Source organism: Pichia kudriavzevii, chromosome 4 (genome assembly GCF_003054445.1).
Source record: "Pichia kudriavzevii chromosome 4, complete sequence".
Classification (NCBI taxonomy): domain Eukaryota; kingdom Fungi; phylum Ascomycota; class Pichiomycetes; order Pichiales; family Pichiaceae; genus Pichia; species Pichia kudriavzevii.
In genome coordinates, this window is record NC_042509.1 from 1,207,658 (window position 1) to 1,223,161 (window position 15,504).

Here is a 15,504-nt window from a genome sequence, read left to right on the forward strand (position 1 = left end):
AAGCAAACAACAAGTCTAAAGTTTTACCTTCATGACGGCACCCCATCAAGGTCACCTTTCAGCTTCTCATTCAACAGTTTTTTCCAATGTTTCCTATTTTTATGGACAGGGAGTCTTCGAAATTGAAAAAGTATAAAAATGGTAATTAGCATCCATGCCATAGCCGCACTAGGGGAGATCATCTGAGCAAAAATATGCCTAGAAACAACTTCTTGATAAGGGCACGTTGCAGTCAACCCTACAACCCAGCAGTTTTCAGTGGACATTGAATTCAAATTAATCCATAAAAACAATTGATCCTTCGGCATCATTTCAATCAAATGTGATTGTTCAAAATACGTCTTTGGTAGAACCATCGTGTAGTCTCCATCTAGCTGTTCACAAGTTTTTATGCTTCTAACATATGACTTTTTCTCTTGGGAAATCCAATAATCTGACAAATTTCGTGTGTTTTGACATATTGTTCTGAAACTCCGCTCACAAGACGTTGCTACCCAGCCAACACGTGAAAGAACTGCACATCTGTTGATATAAGAATTATCACTGTTATTATCGTCATCATTACCACCATTAACATTTAAATTAGAGTTCGAGCTCGTGTCACTACCGGAAGAGTTTGCAGAATTTACATCTCCCCACGAACTAACAAATGGAGACTCTGATCCTATATCCGGAGTTGTCGATAGATTATTATTGCCGTCGAGCCAAGATCTGATTACCGTAATATTATAGACTAATCCGGGATCGGAAAGTTCATCAAACAGTATAGGCGTCGGTTGCAGTGGTGCCCAAGACCAAAGTGAAAATTCAAGGAATACAGATATGTCAACAAGATTCTTAAATGGAGTGCTTATTATAGGGTTATGACCACAGATTATACTCTCTCTGTATGTCGAGAGGTTGAACGGCAAATATGATGAGTCATATGAAAAAGAAATCAAGTTAGGGTTGGGTCCATCTTCTAACCGCGTGCAATTACTTCTTGAAAAGTGTGTAAATGAAATGTCTAAGACATTAGTGTCATCTGGTGAGTTTAACGATTCAATAGTGCTTGAAACAAACAGCTGGTCATCACTTACAGGAAGGTCAGTTTCGTTAAAGGGTGTTTTGTTCTCTATAATAATAGGGAAAAGACGAGACCTTGTCTTTGACAATAAATATTCAAGAGAAGGCAACTTGGTTGTATCTATCAGATATGGTAACGCAACATTAGGAATTTGAGCAATTATAGACAAATCCTGCACACCGGAGTTTATTAGAGAGGCTGGAACAGTGACATTCGTTGGAAAAGAAATGGCGTTCAAGCGCAAAAGTAGAAACAAAGTATTGAAATTCAAGTTGTTATTCGTTGCAAGGATGTAGTCAGATAAAGTATTAACCACAGATGTCAAATTGAAGCTATTAACTAGACATTCATCGGGTACATTCTTGTCTCTCTGTTGTAGAACCTTCTTTTTCGGACACACTAACCACTTACCGTTTCCTTCGTTGTAAAAAAGATCAAGCACAAGGGTTTTAACCCCCACGTTTAACAATGTTCTCAAGTTGGCCAATCCTGTCTGGTTATATCCAAACGGTTCGAACACCACGTCTCGCAATGAGACTCCAGCACCAACCCCGTAACCAATGGATTCGTTTTGTGAAACATCTCTCTGTGTTCTTATGGCAACCGCACGAGATCGTGAAAGGTTTGGCCATGTTTCACCTTGGGTATTGTTATATAGTTCATCCATTATTTGTACTTTTGTATCCTTCATTTGCGGATCAAAACTAGGTAAAGAGAATCCTTCGTTGATTTCAATAGCATTGGTAAATGCACATTGTATTATTAGGATACAAAAGCAAATACATTTTCCCACACTAATCATGGATTCTAAACTTTCGCCTTCAAGTTTGTGTTTGCTGAATTAGAGTATGTTTAAGAAATCCAGATGCAGGCAATCGCATGCTTGGATTTGGACATTTTTTTCTCTTATGCGAAACTCACCCCTCTGTTGTCAAGTTTATCTCCGAGTTTCTTGAACAACTATTTCGACATTTACAACGGTCAATTTTTGCTGTCTTGACTTTTGCTTTTGCTTTTGCTGTTGCTTTCTCTTTTATTAACTTTGGTTTTTTTCATTACCTCTTCTTCAGGTGCATTTGGTGTGGGAAAAAAGATGACTACTGTGGGAACCTTGATTGATATTGCAGCGACGGCAATTGCTGGAATGCCACTGCGTCAATTTGTGGAAGACGTTAGCCTCCGTGTGAATTATCTATTCATTGATGAAAACTTTCATTACCCACAATTAAAGACCATCTTGAGTGGCGATTATACATCTTGGGATTCCAAAATTACCACTCCGCCGGGGCTATACTATTTGACGGCATTATATGCTAAATTAAGCAATGTCCAGGTCAACCTGGCTAACATGAGAATGTTCAATTATCTGGGCGGCTTATTTTTGGCCACATTGTTAATCTCTATCAGAAGAAATATGAAGAACCCTGGTTTTGCCAGTGCAAGCATCTATCTAAACCCACTAATTGCAATTTTCTATTCATTGTATTATACTGATGTTTGGGCAAGTGCTGTTGTTATCGCAGCGTATGCCATCATACTCCAGAGACCCGTTGGTTTCAAATTCACAGCTTGGCTATCTGCCATGATAGGTTTGTTATCGGTAACTTTCAGACAAACAAATATTGCATGGTGTGTTTTCTTACTTGCAACTTTGATTGATGCCAAGTGTAAAGTTGACGGTATATATAGGTATGAAAATGAAATTGACGATTTTGTTACTTTCATCAAAACAGCCCTGAAAAACTTTGATATTATTCTTCCATATGCAATTACTGGAGGATTGTTTGTTGGGTTTTCGGTATTGAACGGTGGTGTTGCCTTGGGAGATAAGGAAAATCATGTGTTGGTACCACATCTAGCTCAGCTTTGTTATTGTGCGACTTTCATTGTTGCACTTACCGTACCTCAATGGTTTTCTTTATCTATACTTTTTGAGTACGTTGGTGACAATTTTTTGACTATTAAAGGATTGTTATTCAATGCAACCTGGATTCCAATTTTGAGTATGATGGTCTACAACTTCACTATTGTTCATCCTTTTGTTCTTGCAGATAATAGACATTACACTTTCTACATAGTTCACCGGTTTATTACCAGGACTGAAAATTCGAGGATGCAGTTGGTTCCAATATACCACTTCTCATGCTATGTGATTTACAAAATGTTCAAGCAAAACGAAGTGAAACACTTAACTTCAAAGGTAGTATATCATGCGTTCTTAGCATGTACGCTCATTTCAGTTTGCCTCTCGCCATTATTTGAGCCAAGGTATTATATTTTGCCAGTAATTTTCTACAGATTATTAACAAGCACGAGTGACAGGCCGTTTTTAGGACTTCCACTTTTAAGAAAATATAATGTTGGAATTAGGCTTGTTCTGGAAGTTTTTTGGAGTTGGTTTTGGACACAGGCAATATATATCATCTTCTTGCAATTCACATTTGAATGGGATGATTTACCTGACTTACAGAGAATCATCTGGTAGTTTTTCCTATTGTTTTTTTCCAGTATATATATGTATGTATATATACAACAGAATATATTATTTGACGTTGGCTCCCAATAGTACCAACTGTTTATTTTTTTTCCAAAGATATAAAGAATACACCTGATTTAATGTTGCAAGGGAGAGGAAACGTCTCACTCTCGGTTCGTTGCACGGTTATTCAGGGAACTGCGTTCAGGGTAGCTCTCCACACAGCGAGTGCGTAGGAAATGAAATAAACAAAAAGAAGACTTGGAACATGAGACGTTTAAACTAAATAAGTTAGATAAATTGAGTTATACAATGTAGTCAAATACGGAGACTCACCTGTTTACATGTTCTTGATAATTGGATGCTGGGAGACCTCACCAGTAAACCTCTCAACGTTCGGATAGTGGGTGAAGTCAACACCGAATTGTTTTGCCATTGCGAAGATTTGGAAGGCAAAGATGTCGGCAGTTAAGATGGTATTATTGGTGAAGTACTTGGATTGGGATAAGTGTTTGTCGATATATTCGAGTAAGCTCAACATGGTTTGAAGACTTTGTTGCTTGATTTCATCGTTAGGACCCATGAAGTAACCACCGGCTGCTTGAACAAAGTCGGAGTTAAAGAATGATAACCATCTGGTGTTTGTTGCCCTTTCCTCGGTAGTCTTTCCGGACAACTCGGGCTTTGAACCCTTTGCAACAATGTACTCAACAATAGCAATGAGTTCAGTTAGTTGGAACCCGTTGGGGGTGACAAGTGCAGGGACTCTCTTCAATGGGAAGAGCTCTTCGAACTTGGATGCCTCTGCAGACTTGTAATCAACAGTCTTGATTTCAAGACCAACATATTGACCTAGAGATGCTAACCAGTCACCTCTTGGGGTGTGTGGCTTGATATAAACAGTTGCAAAAGTCATTTTAATTTATTGGATAGGGTGTTTGAAAGATTTTTGTTATTAGGAAGAAAGTACTAATACCCCAATTCCAACATCAACAAACATAAAACACAGACAGACATTGCAGGACTTATTTATACATTTTCCATTAGCCGATGTACAGCCTGTCAAAGACATGGATTTAAGGATACCATCGTTTATCTGTCTACGGAAATAGAACTGACATGTTATTTCCGCGATGGCTCGGAAATACCCCCCTCGGAGTTTGAATATCATTTTTCCCCTCTAGTACTATTCGGGGGTCCCACCATGGAAAAATCGGCCAACTCTTCAAAGACAGCGGCCAAAGTCGGTACACCATTATCGGGGATTCACCCAGATAGATTAAACTTACTACGGTATATATCTCTCTCTGTTTGTTCTTTTTTCACAAACTTCCCCAATCGTTGTTCACCAAAATAGTCTAATGTGGAGATTCCGCTTCGCTGACAGATAAAGGTGTTGTGCAGGTGGTGGATGGAATGGATGCAAACTACGCAACGGCTTTCCCATGACTGTAGAAGGTTTTCCCCCATTGGCAACTGTACAGATCCATTGTCAACTACCGCATCTCCTAGCGTTTGTCTTCCATTACCTCTATAAAGGTCCTCTCTTGTCACGTGACATAAATTCTTATACGGTGATTGTCGGAGTTTTTCCACGTTGAGAAAATACATAGAACGGTTGGAAAATCTAGCAACACCTCCTCCTCCCCCACCTTTGTATGGATAACTCCATCAACGGCGTGCACGTGATCGCTGGGGCTCGAGTTTGCGGTTGCCCCATTGGGGGTTTTCACATGTCACGGTTCAGCGGTTTCCTTAAACGCATTTTTTCCTCCTCTGAGGCCGTGGAGAGATTTGGAGGTGGCTGAGATTGATTTGATGCCACACCAAACACAAAAGTCCAAGTGAAAAAAGTGGAATGGATTGATTGACAAGATCATGTGTATTCTCTTATGTACCAGAGACGTGCCTGGGTATAAGCTAGTTGTTGGTTCTAATCGAGACGAGTATTTTGAGCGTCCAACGGTGCCGGCCCAATGGCTAGATCAGGTGTTGATGCCGGTAGATATGGCCCGGAGGGAGCATGGAACATGGATAGGGATATCCAGCAAAGGGAGGATTGCTATACTTCTCAATGTTCGAGAGAAGTCGGGCAAGACTGAAGCTGGGGTGATTTCGAGGGGGAAGATTACGGCAGACTTCCTTAGGAGTGAGCTTTCTCCTTTGTTGTGGGTCAAGGACATACGGAGAAGATGCAATGACTTTCGAGACATGGATGGGTTCAGCCTAGTGTTTGGAGAGTTAAAAACCGGGGAAATATACACCATGAGTAATAGAAGGCACGGGGTGGACATGGTATTCAACGATCGACTTGGTGGGGCTGCAGTTTTCGGTCTGTCCAATTCATTGATTGATGCACCATGGCCCAAAGTTCTTCATGGCATGAAAATGATGGAGGAAACCACGGCGGGGAGGAAATTCTCTGAAGAGGACCTGATTGCCAGTGTATTTTCCGTTATGAGTGATCGAAACCCCGAAATACACGAGGGTGAAGGTATGAGCAAACACATGGACCTTACAATACGAGAAACGGTGTTTGTGCCAAGACTGGTCAATGACCTAATGGACCCCCCACCTCAGGACAAACAAACTTACGGCACACGCACACAGACAGTGATTCTCGTCCATGACGATGGCCATGTTGTGTATGTCGAGAGAAACGTGGCATTGGATAGCGTCACAAAGTTTTCCTTCATCCTTGAATAGGTATTATTGTGGCAATGGGTGAGTTATCAGGATGTTATATCATATATATATATATATATATATATACATATAGATATATAAACATACTATGTATTATGATATGGTCACGAAATGCAAGAGACCCCTTGAGGTGAGGCCCCTGAAGGGATAGACAGCTTCTCTTTCATACCAAAATGACCATGTTCCTGAAACCTCTGAAACCCTTTAGCATATACCAATTGACATTGAGCAATCCGTGCGGCATATGTGTCTATGTACATTTACATTTACTAATATACCTAATATCGAACATGGGTTTATCAATGTCCTGCAGGTCACGTGCGCCAGCTCCTATACGCCACATGAGAAAACCGCACCGAGGAAATAAACGGGCCGTTTGGCAAGAAAGGAAGCGGCAACAGAAGAAAGAGGAAGACAACTCACGAAACACATGAAAATCAGTTCGGCGCCTTCCGAAACAAGCAACTCTTATCGTACGCGGTAATTTTGGAGACACACTATATAAGGCAATACAGTTCCCCCCATTTCTCCCTGTAGACACGACCACTGTTGCAGTGGGAAAAGGACCCGTGTGGGTAATAGAGCTTTGTGTTTGTTTGGGATAGCAAGAAATATATACACATATTCCCATAGATACATCTATTTATCTATTAGTATCTATATATATATATAAATATTGCAAAGAAATGAGTGTATCAGCAAAACAGGTGGACGGAGAATATTTCAAGGCCAACGTTGTACAAAAGTACACCGATATTGTTGGAGAAAAACTCGGTGGGAAAGTGCTTGCGTTTTCTGACGAATGGTTTGCTGCAGCTGAAAACCTCATCAAGCCAAAGGAACCAATCAGAGATGCTACGAGGTTTGTCTATTCCGGTGCCTGGTATGATGGTTGGGAAACGAGAAGACACAATACTGAAGAATGCGACTGGGTGATCTTTCAAATGGGGGTATCATCTGCTCAATTGGTCGGTTGTGAAGTTGACACTGCGTTCTTCAATGGTAACCATGCTCCTTTCATTTCCGTTGAGGCTGCCAATGTGAGCTCCGATTCAGATTACAGAAACGCCGAATGGGAGACTATAATACCCAAATTTGAATGCGGTCCATCTCAGAAACATTTCTTTGTAAGGGACCAGATTACTGAAAAGACATACACTCATGTGAAGTTGAACATGTATCCAGATGGTGGTATTGCGAGGTTCAGACTATACGGTAAAGTTGTTCCAATCATTCCACAAGATTTGTCCATTCAGTTGGACACTGCTAGTGCAATCCAAGGTGGTGTGTGTATTGCTGTCTCCGACCAGCATTTTGGCTCTGCTGACAATCTACTCCTCCCGGGAAGAGGCCACGATATGTCCGACGGCTGGGAAACCAAACGGTCTAGAGGAGAAAATCATATTGATTGGGCGATAATCAGATTGGGACATAAAACTAACATCAAGAAAGTTACTGTCGATACTGCACATTTCAGGGGGAACTTTCCTCAGTATGTCAAAGTTGAAGCAATCGATTCCGATGTTGATCCTCTGGTCGATGATTCCAAATGGGAAACGATAGTTGACAAGTCTAAGACAAGTGGCGATCTCGAGCATGATTACACAGTCACCAATGATAAGTCCTACACACATATCAAGTTGATCATGATTCCCGACGGTGGTGTTAAAAGAGTTAGAGCTTGGGGAACCTTAACTAACTAATACTCATGCTCTAGTTAATTGGATCTATAGTGATTTGTTTATATGCGTGTAAAAATGAAAAAATTAAGTACAAGCAAGCAAACTTGAACATTTTCTTATATACTACCAGGTATGCATGGAATATGTGTTACCTGTGTTTGGTGTGCTACTCACCTTCAAATTTCACAGTTGTTTCAACGATAAAATAGCGCATCATGAAGTAAAATTATGGTCCAGCTGCTCGCACTTTTTGCGGCATTGGTCAGGTGTTGAATCTTTGTTGCAGGAAGTAGAGATTAGCTGAAACGTACCCTTTTAAGATGAGTGTACAGGTTCTCAGTAATATATGACACTATCCGATTTCAAAGTTGCCATTAAGAAAAGAGTCGTCTTGAATGCACTCAGTACTCCAGGTCTGGAGTGTTCAACTCAAGCTGAACAAGATGATATCTTGAAAACTTTAATTGAAATTTCGAAAACCAACCAATATTATAGCATGTGTGTTTTGAAGAAACTCATAAGTTTTTTGGAAACCTCAGAAGTTGAAATAAACGAGGACTACTACGAGTACCTCATGGAATGGCTAAATTCACAACCACTCAAGCCAACAGATACGGATATAATTATCTACACTTTAACACATGATTTCGAAATTAGGATCCGAGAATCTCCTAACATCATTTCCGGATTGGGAACGACTGGACTACGGACCTGGGAAGCTTCCATCTTTCTAGCGCAGTACTTTTGCGTGAATAAAATCTTAACTGGTGATCTACTTGAGTTGGGTTGTGGCACAGGGTTGGTCAGTGCTAGTTTGTTGAAAGACCAACATGTGAAAAACTATGGGAAAATGTTTGTCACCGATGGAGATTCTCAATTGCTTGAAACGGTGAAGGAGAATCTCATACTTAACGGTATAAATCATGATGAAAACAATTTTGAAATTAGGCGGCTATTTTGGGGTGAAGACGAACTTCCTAGCAGTGTACAAACAATTGTTGCAGCAGATGTGACCTACGATAGTAGTATTATTCCCAATCTTCTTCGGGTCGTAAGAGAGGGATTCAACCAAAATGTGAAGGATGTGTACCTTGCGGCTACGCGACGTAATGAAGATACATTGGCTGTTTGGGAGCAAGGCCTCAATGACGGCGAAGCAGCACACCTCTGGTCTTGGACTGTTGCCTCTAGCACAAAAGAAGGCGATAATGTACTTTTATATGGAGCACATACTCCTAGGATTGATATATATCATCTTCAAAAAATTCAAAGCTAATACTCAGCTATGGGTTCTCTGTGCATCTGATTTAGGATTATGAGAAACCCGATGGATGTATTGTTGTACAAAGAAATACCACCGATGCACTTTTCTTTGCCTTGACCATCTATAATAAGAGATTCATATTCTACGGTTAGGCTAATTTGAATATGACCATGTGTGTATAAACCATATATGTAAGAGTAATTCCTTAATTCAATCCCGTTTCAACTTTAAAAAATGACTTTTCAAAGTTCAAACCAACATTGTTCGCTTCTCTAGTAATGAGATGTTCTTTAAGTTTACAACCATGCCCAATTTTGTGTATCCATTGCCAAAATATTTTGTTCTAAATTTTTTTTTTTTTTTGATACTTGAAACCTCATGTAGCATATATCAGCTAAAATGCATTTATTTTCATCAACTGTAGTTCAATTGAGACTTTTTCGTTTGCTTCAATGTGCAAGTAAGTAATAACTTGCCAAGTCAAAGAATTGTGACATTACAAGTAATTATTTTATTGATACAGTATAGCATTCTCCTAAAGTAAAGTAATGTATTCAAAGAGTGGATGCATATATCTCATGTATACGCTATGCTCAACTTGAAGTAACAAGTTACTTTGGTGTGTATCGGTTGATCAGAGTAACAACCAAATTGTAAAAAATGCTACCGATTCAATCGAATTTTTGTACCCTTTCCCTCTCAGAAAAATACTGCATTTTGCAAAAGAATAACCTTAGTATCATTACTTCAGCTCTATGACATAATAAATGAGTTAAAAATCTTTATTTAAAACTGTGTGCAAAAGTTAAATACATTTTTTTTGCTTTACTATCCCTGTGTAACGCTCTTAAATTATTAATGCCTGCCCGGCTAAGACGACTTTAATCATGTCTTCTAAAACCTAGTAGGTTACAGTATTACGAGTCTTTTAAAGTGAATCAACAGTGACCCTAAAACAAGCATTACAGTTCTATGGCATAAAAACACCGTAACTAGAAAGCAATGGAGGCAAAATATACCTATGATCTGGCGAGCTGTGTTGATACAACTGTTTTTATCAAACCATGAAACGACTCCTATGTGTGCTGTTTTCTACTAGAGGCAACCAATTCATTTTTTGACCTCATAGTACAGCTTCCAGTAAATATTCAAAGTTTAAGATTGAGCTACACTCAGTACAAGTATAGGGCACAATAATTATCCTGTGCAATCTATATACTTCTGATATACGCTACTATTCAACTGAACTTAGATTGGAGGCTATTCTCTTTCTAAAGTTTATTCTCACAAGAAAACCTTGCATTCCGTGCTTGTCACCTTGGACTTCTTTATTATGCTCTTTGTCTGAAAAAAAAAAAAAAACTATATTAGACTCGGCTTTGTTTACACTAGATAGACAAACTTTCTTCTATTCACGTCCACACTACATTTGATACTTAGTATGCTTCTTTCAACTGTACCATGCTCTTTGGGCATTATTTGGCATTATGCTATTGCTTTCCTAAAGTTTCGCTCTATTGGTACTTTGAATAATTTTCCGCGCAAGCTATGCGACCGAGGTCTCTGTCAGGAAAAAAAAATGTAGGGAAAAAGTTAAGAGGAGCATTGCATCTTTTCCCAATACAGAAAAAAGTAAACACAGTTGAGAATTACCCTTTTTGGAACCCCCTAAAAGAAAATACAAACTTGTAAAATATAGCATGAATTGGTTGGGCAAGTAAATGCATGAGTTCATTTTGAAGCTTTCAAGCAGATTCTACTAAGCTCTCTGTTGTGGATCCATTGCTTTTACTGGTAATTATTATTTTAGAGACACGTCTTGTCATCGTCTACCTTTTTCTATTAGTCTTCTTTTCTCCAATTGGTTATTTCATAAACCCCAACGTCGCAGACACTACATAATATATTTAATTTGGAGGTATTAGTGCCTTGGGTATTTTCATCAATTGTCTTGCGGTTCTGCAATAATAATCCACAATTTTTCTTATGAGTAAGGGATCAAAGATATTGTCAGATATCTCGATTGATGATCCAAAGCTGAATTTACAGTCCAGGGGCTCCTCGAATTTTAAACAGATCTCGAGTGCTAACATCAACACAAAAACAACCAAGAAAGCTAACCTTATGAATCCACCATATGACCAACCGAAAGCTTTTAGAATAAGCCCGGCAAAATCACACCTGGATTCAATGTCTCCAATAAAGTCACCACTCAATATACTGCCTTTAGCTGATTTGATTGACACTTCGGCATCCAATTGTGATGAATCTATCTCAAGTTTCTTTGAACACAATGACAGTGCAGAGGAAGCCGGCTTCAGTCAGGATCATGGAAGATGCGAGCACTATCAAACAACACAAGAAATCGAAGACTTAACTATTATGAATAGAGACCTTATTCTAGAAATTGAAGCATTACAGGATCAACTGGAGAGTAAAAATCATTTACTAGATCTAAAAGTGCTCAAAATAAATGAACTAATGCATTGTAATAATCGACTGATAAGTGAAATCAAAGTTGAGCGTGAAATTAACGAAAAGGATTTTAATTCATGGCTTGATGTCAAAACAAATTTAGAATTACAAATATTCAATTTAAAACAATCACAACTAAATGAAACTCTAGGAACCCCCACTATGACTAATGACAGTGTTATCGAAGAAACATTTGTTCAAATCCATGAACTACAAGCAGAAATAAGCAAACTCAAGAAGAAAGTTAGTGTCTTAACCAAAGAAAATGAGCTGGAAGTTCAATCCAAACTGATGATCATGGATGAGTTAGAGATGATGCGAGAACGATATTTGGAAATTAACAACAAACACGAAATCTTAAAGTTAGACTATGATGATTTGGTGAGGGACTTAATCATTCTAAGAGACGAACACTCTGGTACAAGTGACTACAACGATGACCGTCGCAATAAAATAGATGGATTGAACTTAACAGATGAAGAAGATCCTGCAACTCCAACTATAGACTCCATTTCCTGCAATGAAACACCATATTCCGATATAATAGATACACACGCTAAAGATAACAGCATCAATATAAATAATCAGATACCACTAAGGATTAAGAAGACACGCATAAGTTCCCGGACGTCAACTAGCTCTTCTGCAAATTCTAGAATAGCAAGTTTGCGAAATAATAGTTTGAACAAAGCTATCAGAAACGTAGAATTAAAATCTCAAAAGGAGAAGTACGAAAAGGAAATGATGAAATATGAATTTGAGATTAGATCATTGAAGCTGCAATATGAGAAACTGCTTTCGTTTATTGGATTTTCTTCACAACTTAATGCTAATTCAACTAAGGATATGAACTCTGTGCACAAAAAGATATCAGATTCAAATTTTTCAACCCTATTCAATAATCTAATAACTAGTAATTCAAGTAATAATTCCAGTAAAACGATTGACAATCTAGACTATTCGGATGCTGTGAACATTGAGAAAGCCAGGAAAAACCTGAAGACTGTGATGAAATCTGCATCTGCTATGCCCATAAGACCGGGCACTGCTGGCAGTTTCAAGTTTGGCACTTTTGGTAATTTTACGAAGGACCTAAATGAACCTATTGATATTTATCAAGACTTTGAGGAAGATACCAGGGATGGTGAGTACCAAGATGACTTGGATAATATGGATAATGCATCGTTCAATCAGTCAGTCTGCTATTCCACAGACTACGAACAGGGTGAAACAAAAAGACTCGATTTTGGGTGCACGTCCTCGTTTGAAGAAAGTGGAGACGGGGATGACGAATTGGACGATTATGAATCTGATATGATTCAGATGTCGGATTTACTGCAGCCCCAATTTACGGTAAAAACTGCTCCAAAGAGAAGTTTACCGAGAAATCGGAAATATTTTTCGTCCAATAACTCTTTAAATGTATCATACAAAATGGATTTCATGATATCTAGGTGTGCCAATCGAAGTGTTATAGATGAGAGTAAGAACACTGGGGATAATGAGGCTATTGCTAGTGAAACGAGTAAATTTACCCCAAGGAGACATTTGAAGAAATTCACTCCATCAGTAATGAACTTGAAATCAAACAATGTGATAGCTGAAAGAAAGACCGACAGTGACACAAATCAAGATTATTTAGAGATTGACAACAATGGCAACTTGAATTTAGGAGAGGATGGATTTTTATATGATGATCTACATTTAATCAATGGTAATGAGAGAATGTTAAACCAAAATAAAAGAACGAAAATGCAGCTTTCTATGTCACAGATAAGTGAAGTTGATGAAAGTGAATTTAATGAAGATAACGATGGTTATACAAGCACCGATGAGGACGAGAATGATGACGACGATGATGATGACGATACCTTCGACATCTCTGCGCAAGAGCTCAAGAAATTTGAGATTGGGTTTATCAGAAATGGATTACATTGTCCAAAGCATTCATCATTTCATTGCTTTTGTCATACCAACAAATTGATTGATCCATTATACTACAAGATATTTTCGAGTCCTATATACTCGTTACGCCGCATCATTGAGAAATACTACAATGTGGAAGAACATCGAAATAAAAAGGGCAGGTTTAAGAGTGGACATTCACTGAAAATGCGAGCCAAGTTATTGTCCAACAGTATTCTGGATTTGAACGACACCAAATTGACGGGACATAAGGGGAATCCAATGAGATACCACCATCACCACCTCCAACGGGGGCTTTACCATCAGCGAGGCGAGACTAGGGGGCAGCGGGAAGCTGTATCGGCGACTGCCGTCTCCAACAATCGTCACGTTGAGGAAGGTGCCGATTCTCCGAAGGCCAACTACAGTGCTCTCGCAGAGAAAATGACGGGATCGGGATCCAGCAGCAGTGCAAAAGAGCTGGGAGACGAACCGTACGAGAATGAGGAGGATATCTTGGTAGTGGACTGAGTCTTACAAGTTCAGGAGCTTGTCTGTGTTTGTATTTTTTAGAATGCTGTTATTGGAATAATGTTTTTTTTTTTAATAACACACCTACCGAGTTGGTCTGCTTGTTTATTTATTGTATTACTATTTGTATTTGTATAGGAAAAAAAGGCGATTTGATACGACGACGCGAAGATCTTATTTCAACAACCCATCTATTTGAAGGCATCGCTAGAGGAAGGGGGGGGAGAGGGCAGGGGCGGCCATATTTATGTGGTGTGATTTTTCATGGAAGGAGACAATGAATCTGCATGTTTCTGCCAAAGCGAGATTACCCAATTAGGCAAATATTCTTTGCAGCAAATTGTGGTACGTGATTAGAGACGATGACAATAAAACGGCTACATTGCCATTCTAGAGTTCTATCTAGTAAGTGGGGAGGAGAGTCAGCATATATTTAGCTTTTTATCTTGTAGCTTTGTTTTTTTCCCTATCCTTCCTTTCCTTCTATGGGATTTTCTTTGTCCATTTGATAAAAGCATATCCAACCAGCTCAACAAGCATGGCTTTGCACAACTATATATACAACAAGCATCCAGACAACGTGCTGGTCGATGGTAAAATAGCACGGAAGCATGACCCTAGGCCAATTTCAATTAAAGTGCATGGTGACCAAATGCAAAATAGCGAAATAGTACAAGAAGAGAAGTTGGACAATCCAATCTATATCACGCAACGGTCCTCGTGTGAATCAATAAGATCGACCTACGAGATGGAGCTACTGAACGAACTGGACAATGACGGTGATTCCAGCGAATCCAACCATGCCTCGAGAGCACAGTCGCATGGAAATGGAGATCATCAAAACAGTCATCATCCGCATCTATATATTCCTTCTCATGCGTTAGATGAGACCAACATGGACGACCAGTTTGCTGTCAACGAGAAGACCTTACCTTCCACTGATTCCCTACTTGTCACCACGCCAATAGCTACTAAATGTGCTCCTCCGGGGGGGAAGGTAGCACCTAAGGCATTCAAGTGGGTCGTTATAGATGGTAAGAAGCGCAAGTTGAGAAGCAGAGTGAAGAGCTCAACAACAAGACCAAAATCTCCTAAATGAATGTACCTAATCCTTATATCGACATACCCTTGTTATCTTTACTATACAAGAAAGATCTGAAAAAAAAAAATAATGGAATGCAAACTAAACCATTGGACATATTTTATCAGCTTCGTTTTTTTTTCGTTTTTTGTTTGTTTGGTTTCACCTAATTATGTTTTAATCTATTTCCTTCCACTTCACTTCACTGTTTCCTCTTCGCTATTCTATTCTTTCACCGGTGATCTTCCTTTTTACTTCTTCTGTGCGGCTCTCGATGCTCAACATTTTATAGATTTCAATTTGTATCCATGAACGCTT

At 39.1% G+C, this 15,504-nt stretch overlaps 8 protein-coding genes across 8 annotated transcripts; 6 read left to right on the forward strand and 2 right to left on the reverse strand.

Moving 5' to 3' along the window:
- Positions 1 to 29: 29 nt before the first annotated feature.
- Positions 30 to 1,868, reverse strand: C5L36_0D05780 (uncharacterized protein; the record flags this gene model as incomplete). Its single annotated transcript, XM_029467468.1, has 1 exon — positions 30 to 1,868. One exon carries the CDS (start codon positions 1,866 to 1,868, stop codon positions 30 to 32), a length of 1,839 nt encoding a protein of 612 aa, XP_029323328.1.
- A 291-nt stretch (positions 1,869 to 2,159) lies between these two features.
- Positions 2,160 to 3,551, forward strand: C5L36_0D05790 (uncharacterized protein; the record flags this gene model as incomplete). The annotated part of the gene is made up of 1 exon (XM_029467469.1): positions 2,160 to 3,551. One exon carries the CDS (start codon positions 2,160 to 2,162, stop codon positions 3,549 to 3,551), a length of 1,392 nt encoding a protein of 463 aa, XP_029323329.1.
- Positions 3,552 to 3,882: 331 nt separating this feature from the next.
- On the reverse strand, positions 3,883 to 4,458 carry C5L36_0D05800 (uncharacterized protein; the record flags this gene model as incomplete). The annotated part of the gene is made up of 1 exon (XM_029467470.1): positions 3,883 to 4,458. The coding sequence occupies one exon, from the start codon at positions 4,456 to 4,458 to the stop codon at positions 3,883 to 3,885; it is 576 nt and encodes a 191-aa protein (XP_029323330.1).
- A 962-nt stretch (positions 4,459 to 5,420) lies between these two features.
- Positions 5,421 to 6,248, forward strand: C5L36_0D05810 (uncharacterized protein; the record flags this gene model as incomplete). The annotated part of the gene is made up of 1 exon (XM_029467471.1): positions 5,421 to 6,248. One exon carries the CDS (start codon positions 5,421 to 5,423, stop codon positions 6,246 to 6,248), a length of 828 nt encoding a protein of 275 aa, XP_029323331.1.
- A 686-nt stretch (positions 6,249 to 6,934) lies between these two features.
- Positions 6,935 to 7,951, forward strand: C5L36_0D05820 (uncharacterized protein; the record flags this gene model as incomplete). The annotated part of the gene is made up of 1 exon (XM_029467472.1): positions 6,935 to 7,951. One exon carries the CDS (start codon positions 6,935 to 6,937, stop codon positions 7,949 to 7,951), a length of 1,017 nt encoding a protein of 338 aa, XP_029323332.1.
- A 325-nt stretch (positions 7,952 to 8,276) lies between these two features.
- On the forward strand, positions 8,277 to 9,206 carry C5L36_0D05830 (uncharacterized protein; the record flags this gene model as incomplete). The annotated part of the gene is made up of 1 exon (XM_029467473.1): positions 8,277 to 9,206. One exon carries the CDS (start codon positions 8,277 to 8,279, stop codon positions 9,204 to 9,206), a length of 930 nt encoding a protein of 309 aa, XP_029323333.1.
- Positions 9,207 to 11,180: 1,974 nt separating this feature from the next.
- C5L36_0D05840 (uncharacterized protein) lies at positions 11,181 to 14,105 on the forward strand (the record flags this gene model as incomplete). Its single annotated transcript, XM_029467474.1, has 1 exon — positions 11,181 to 14,105. One exon carries the CDS (start codon positions 11,181 to 11,183, stop codon positions 14,103 to 14,105), a length of 2,925 nt encoding a protein of 974 aa, XP_029323334.1.
- A 538-nt stretch (positions 14,106 to 14,643) lies between these two features.
- On the forward strand, positions 14,644 to 15,204 carry C5L36_0D05850 (uncharacterized protein; the record flags this gene model as incomplete). Its single annotated transcript, XM_029467475.1, has 1 exon — positions 14,644 to 15,204. One exon carries the CDS (start codon positions 14,644 to 14,646, stop codon positions 15,202 to 15,204), a length of 561 nt encoding a protein of 186 aa, XP_029323335.1.
- Positions 15,205 to 15,504: the final 300 nt, after the last annotated feature.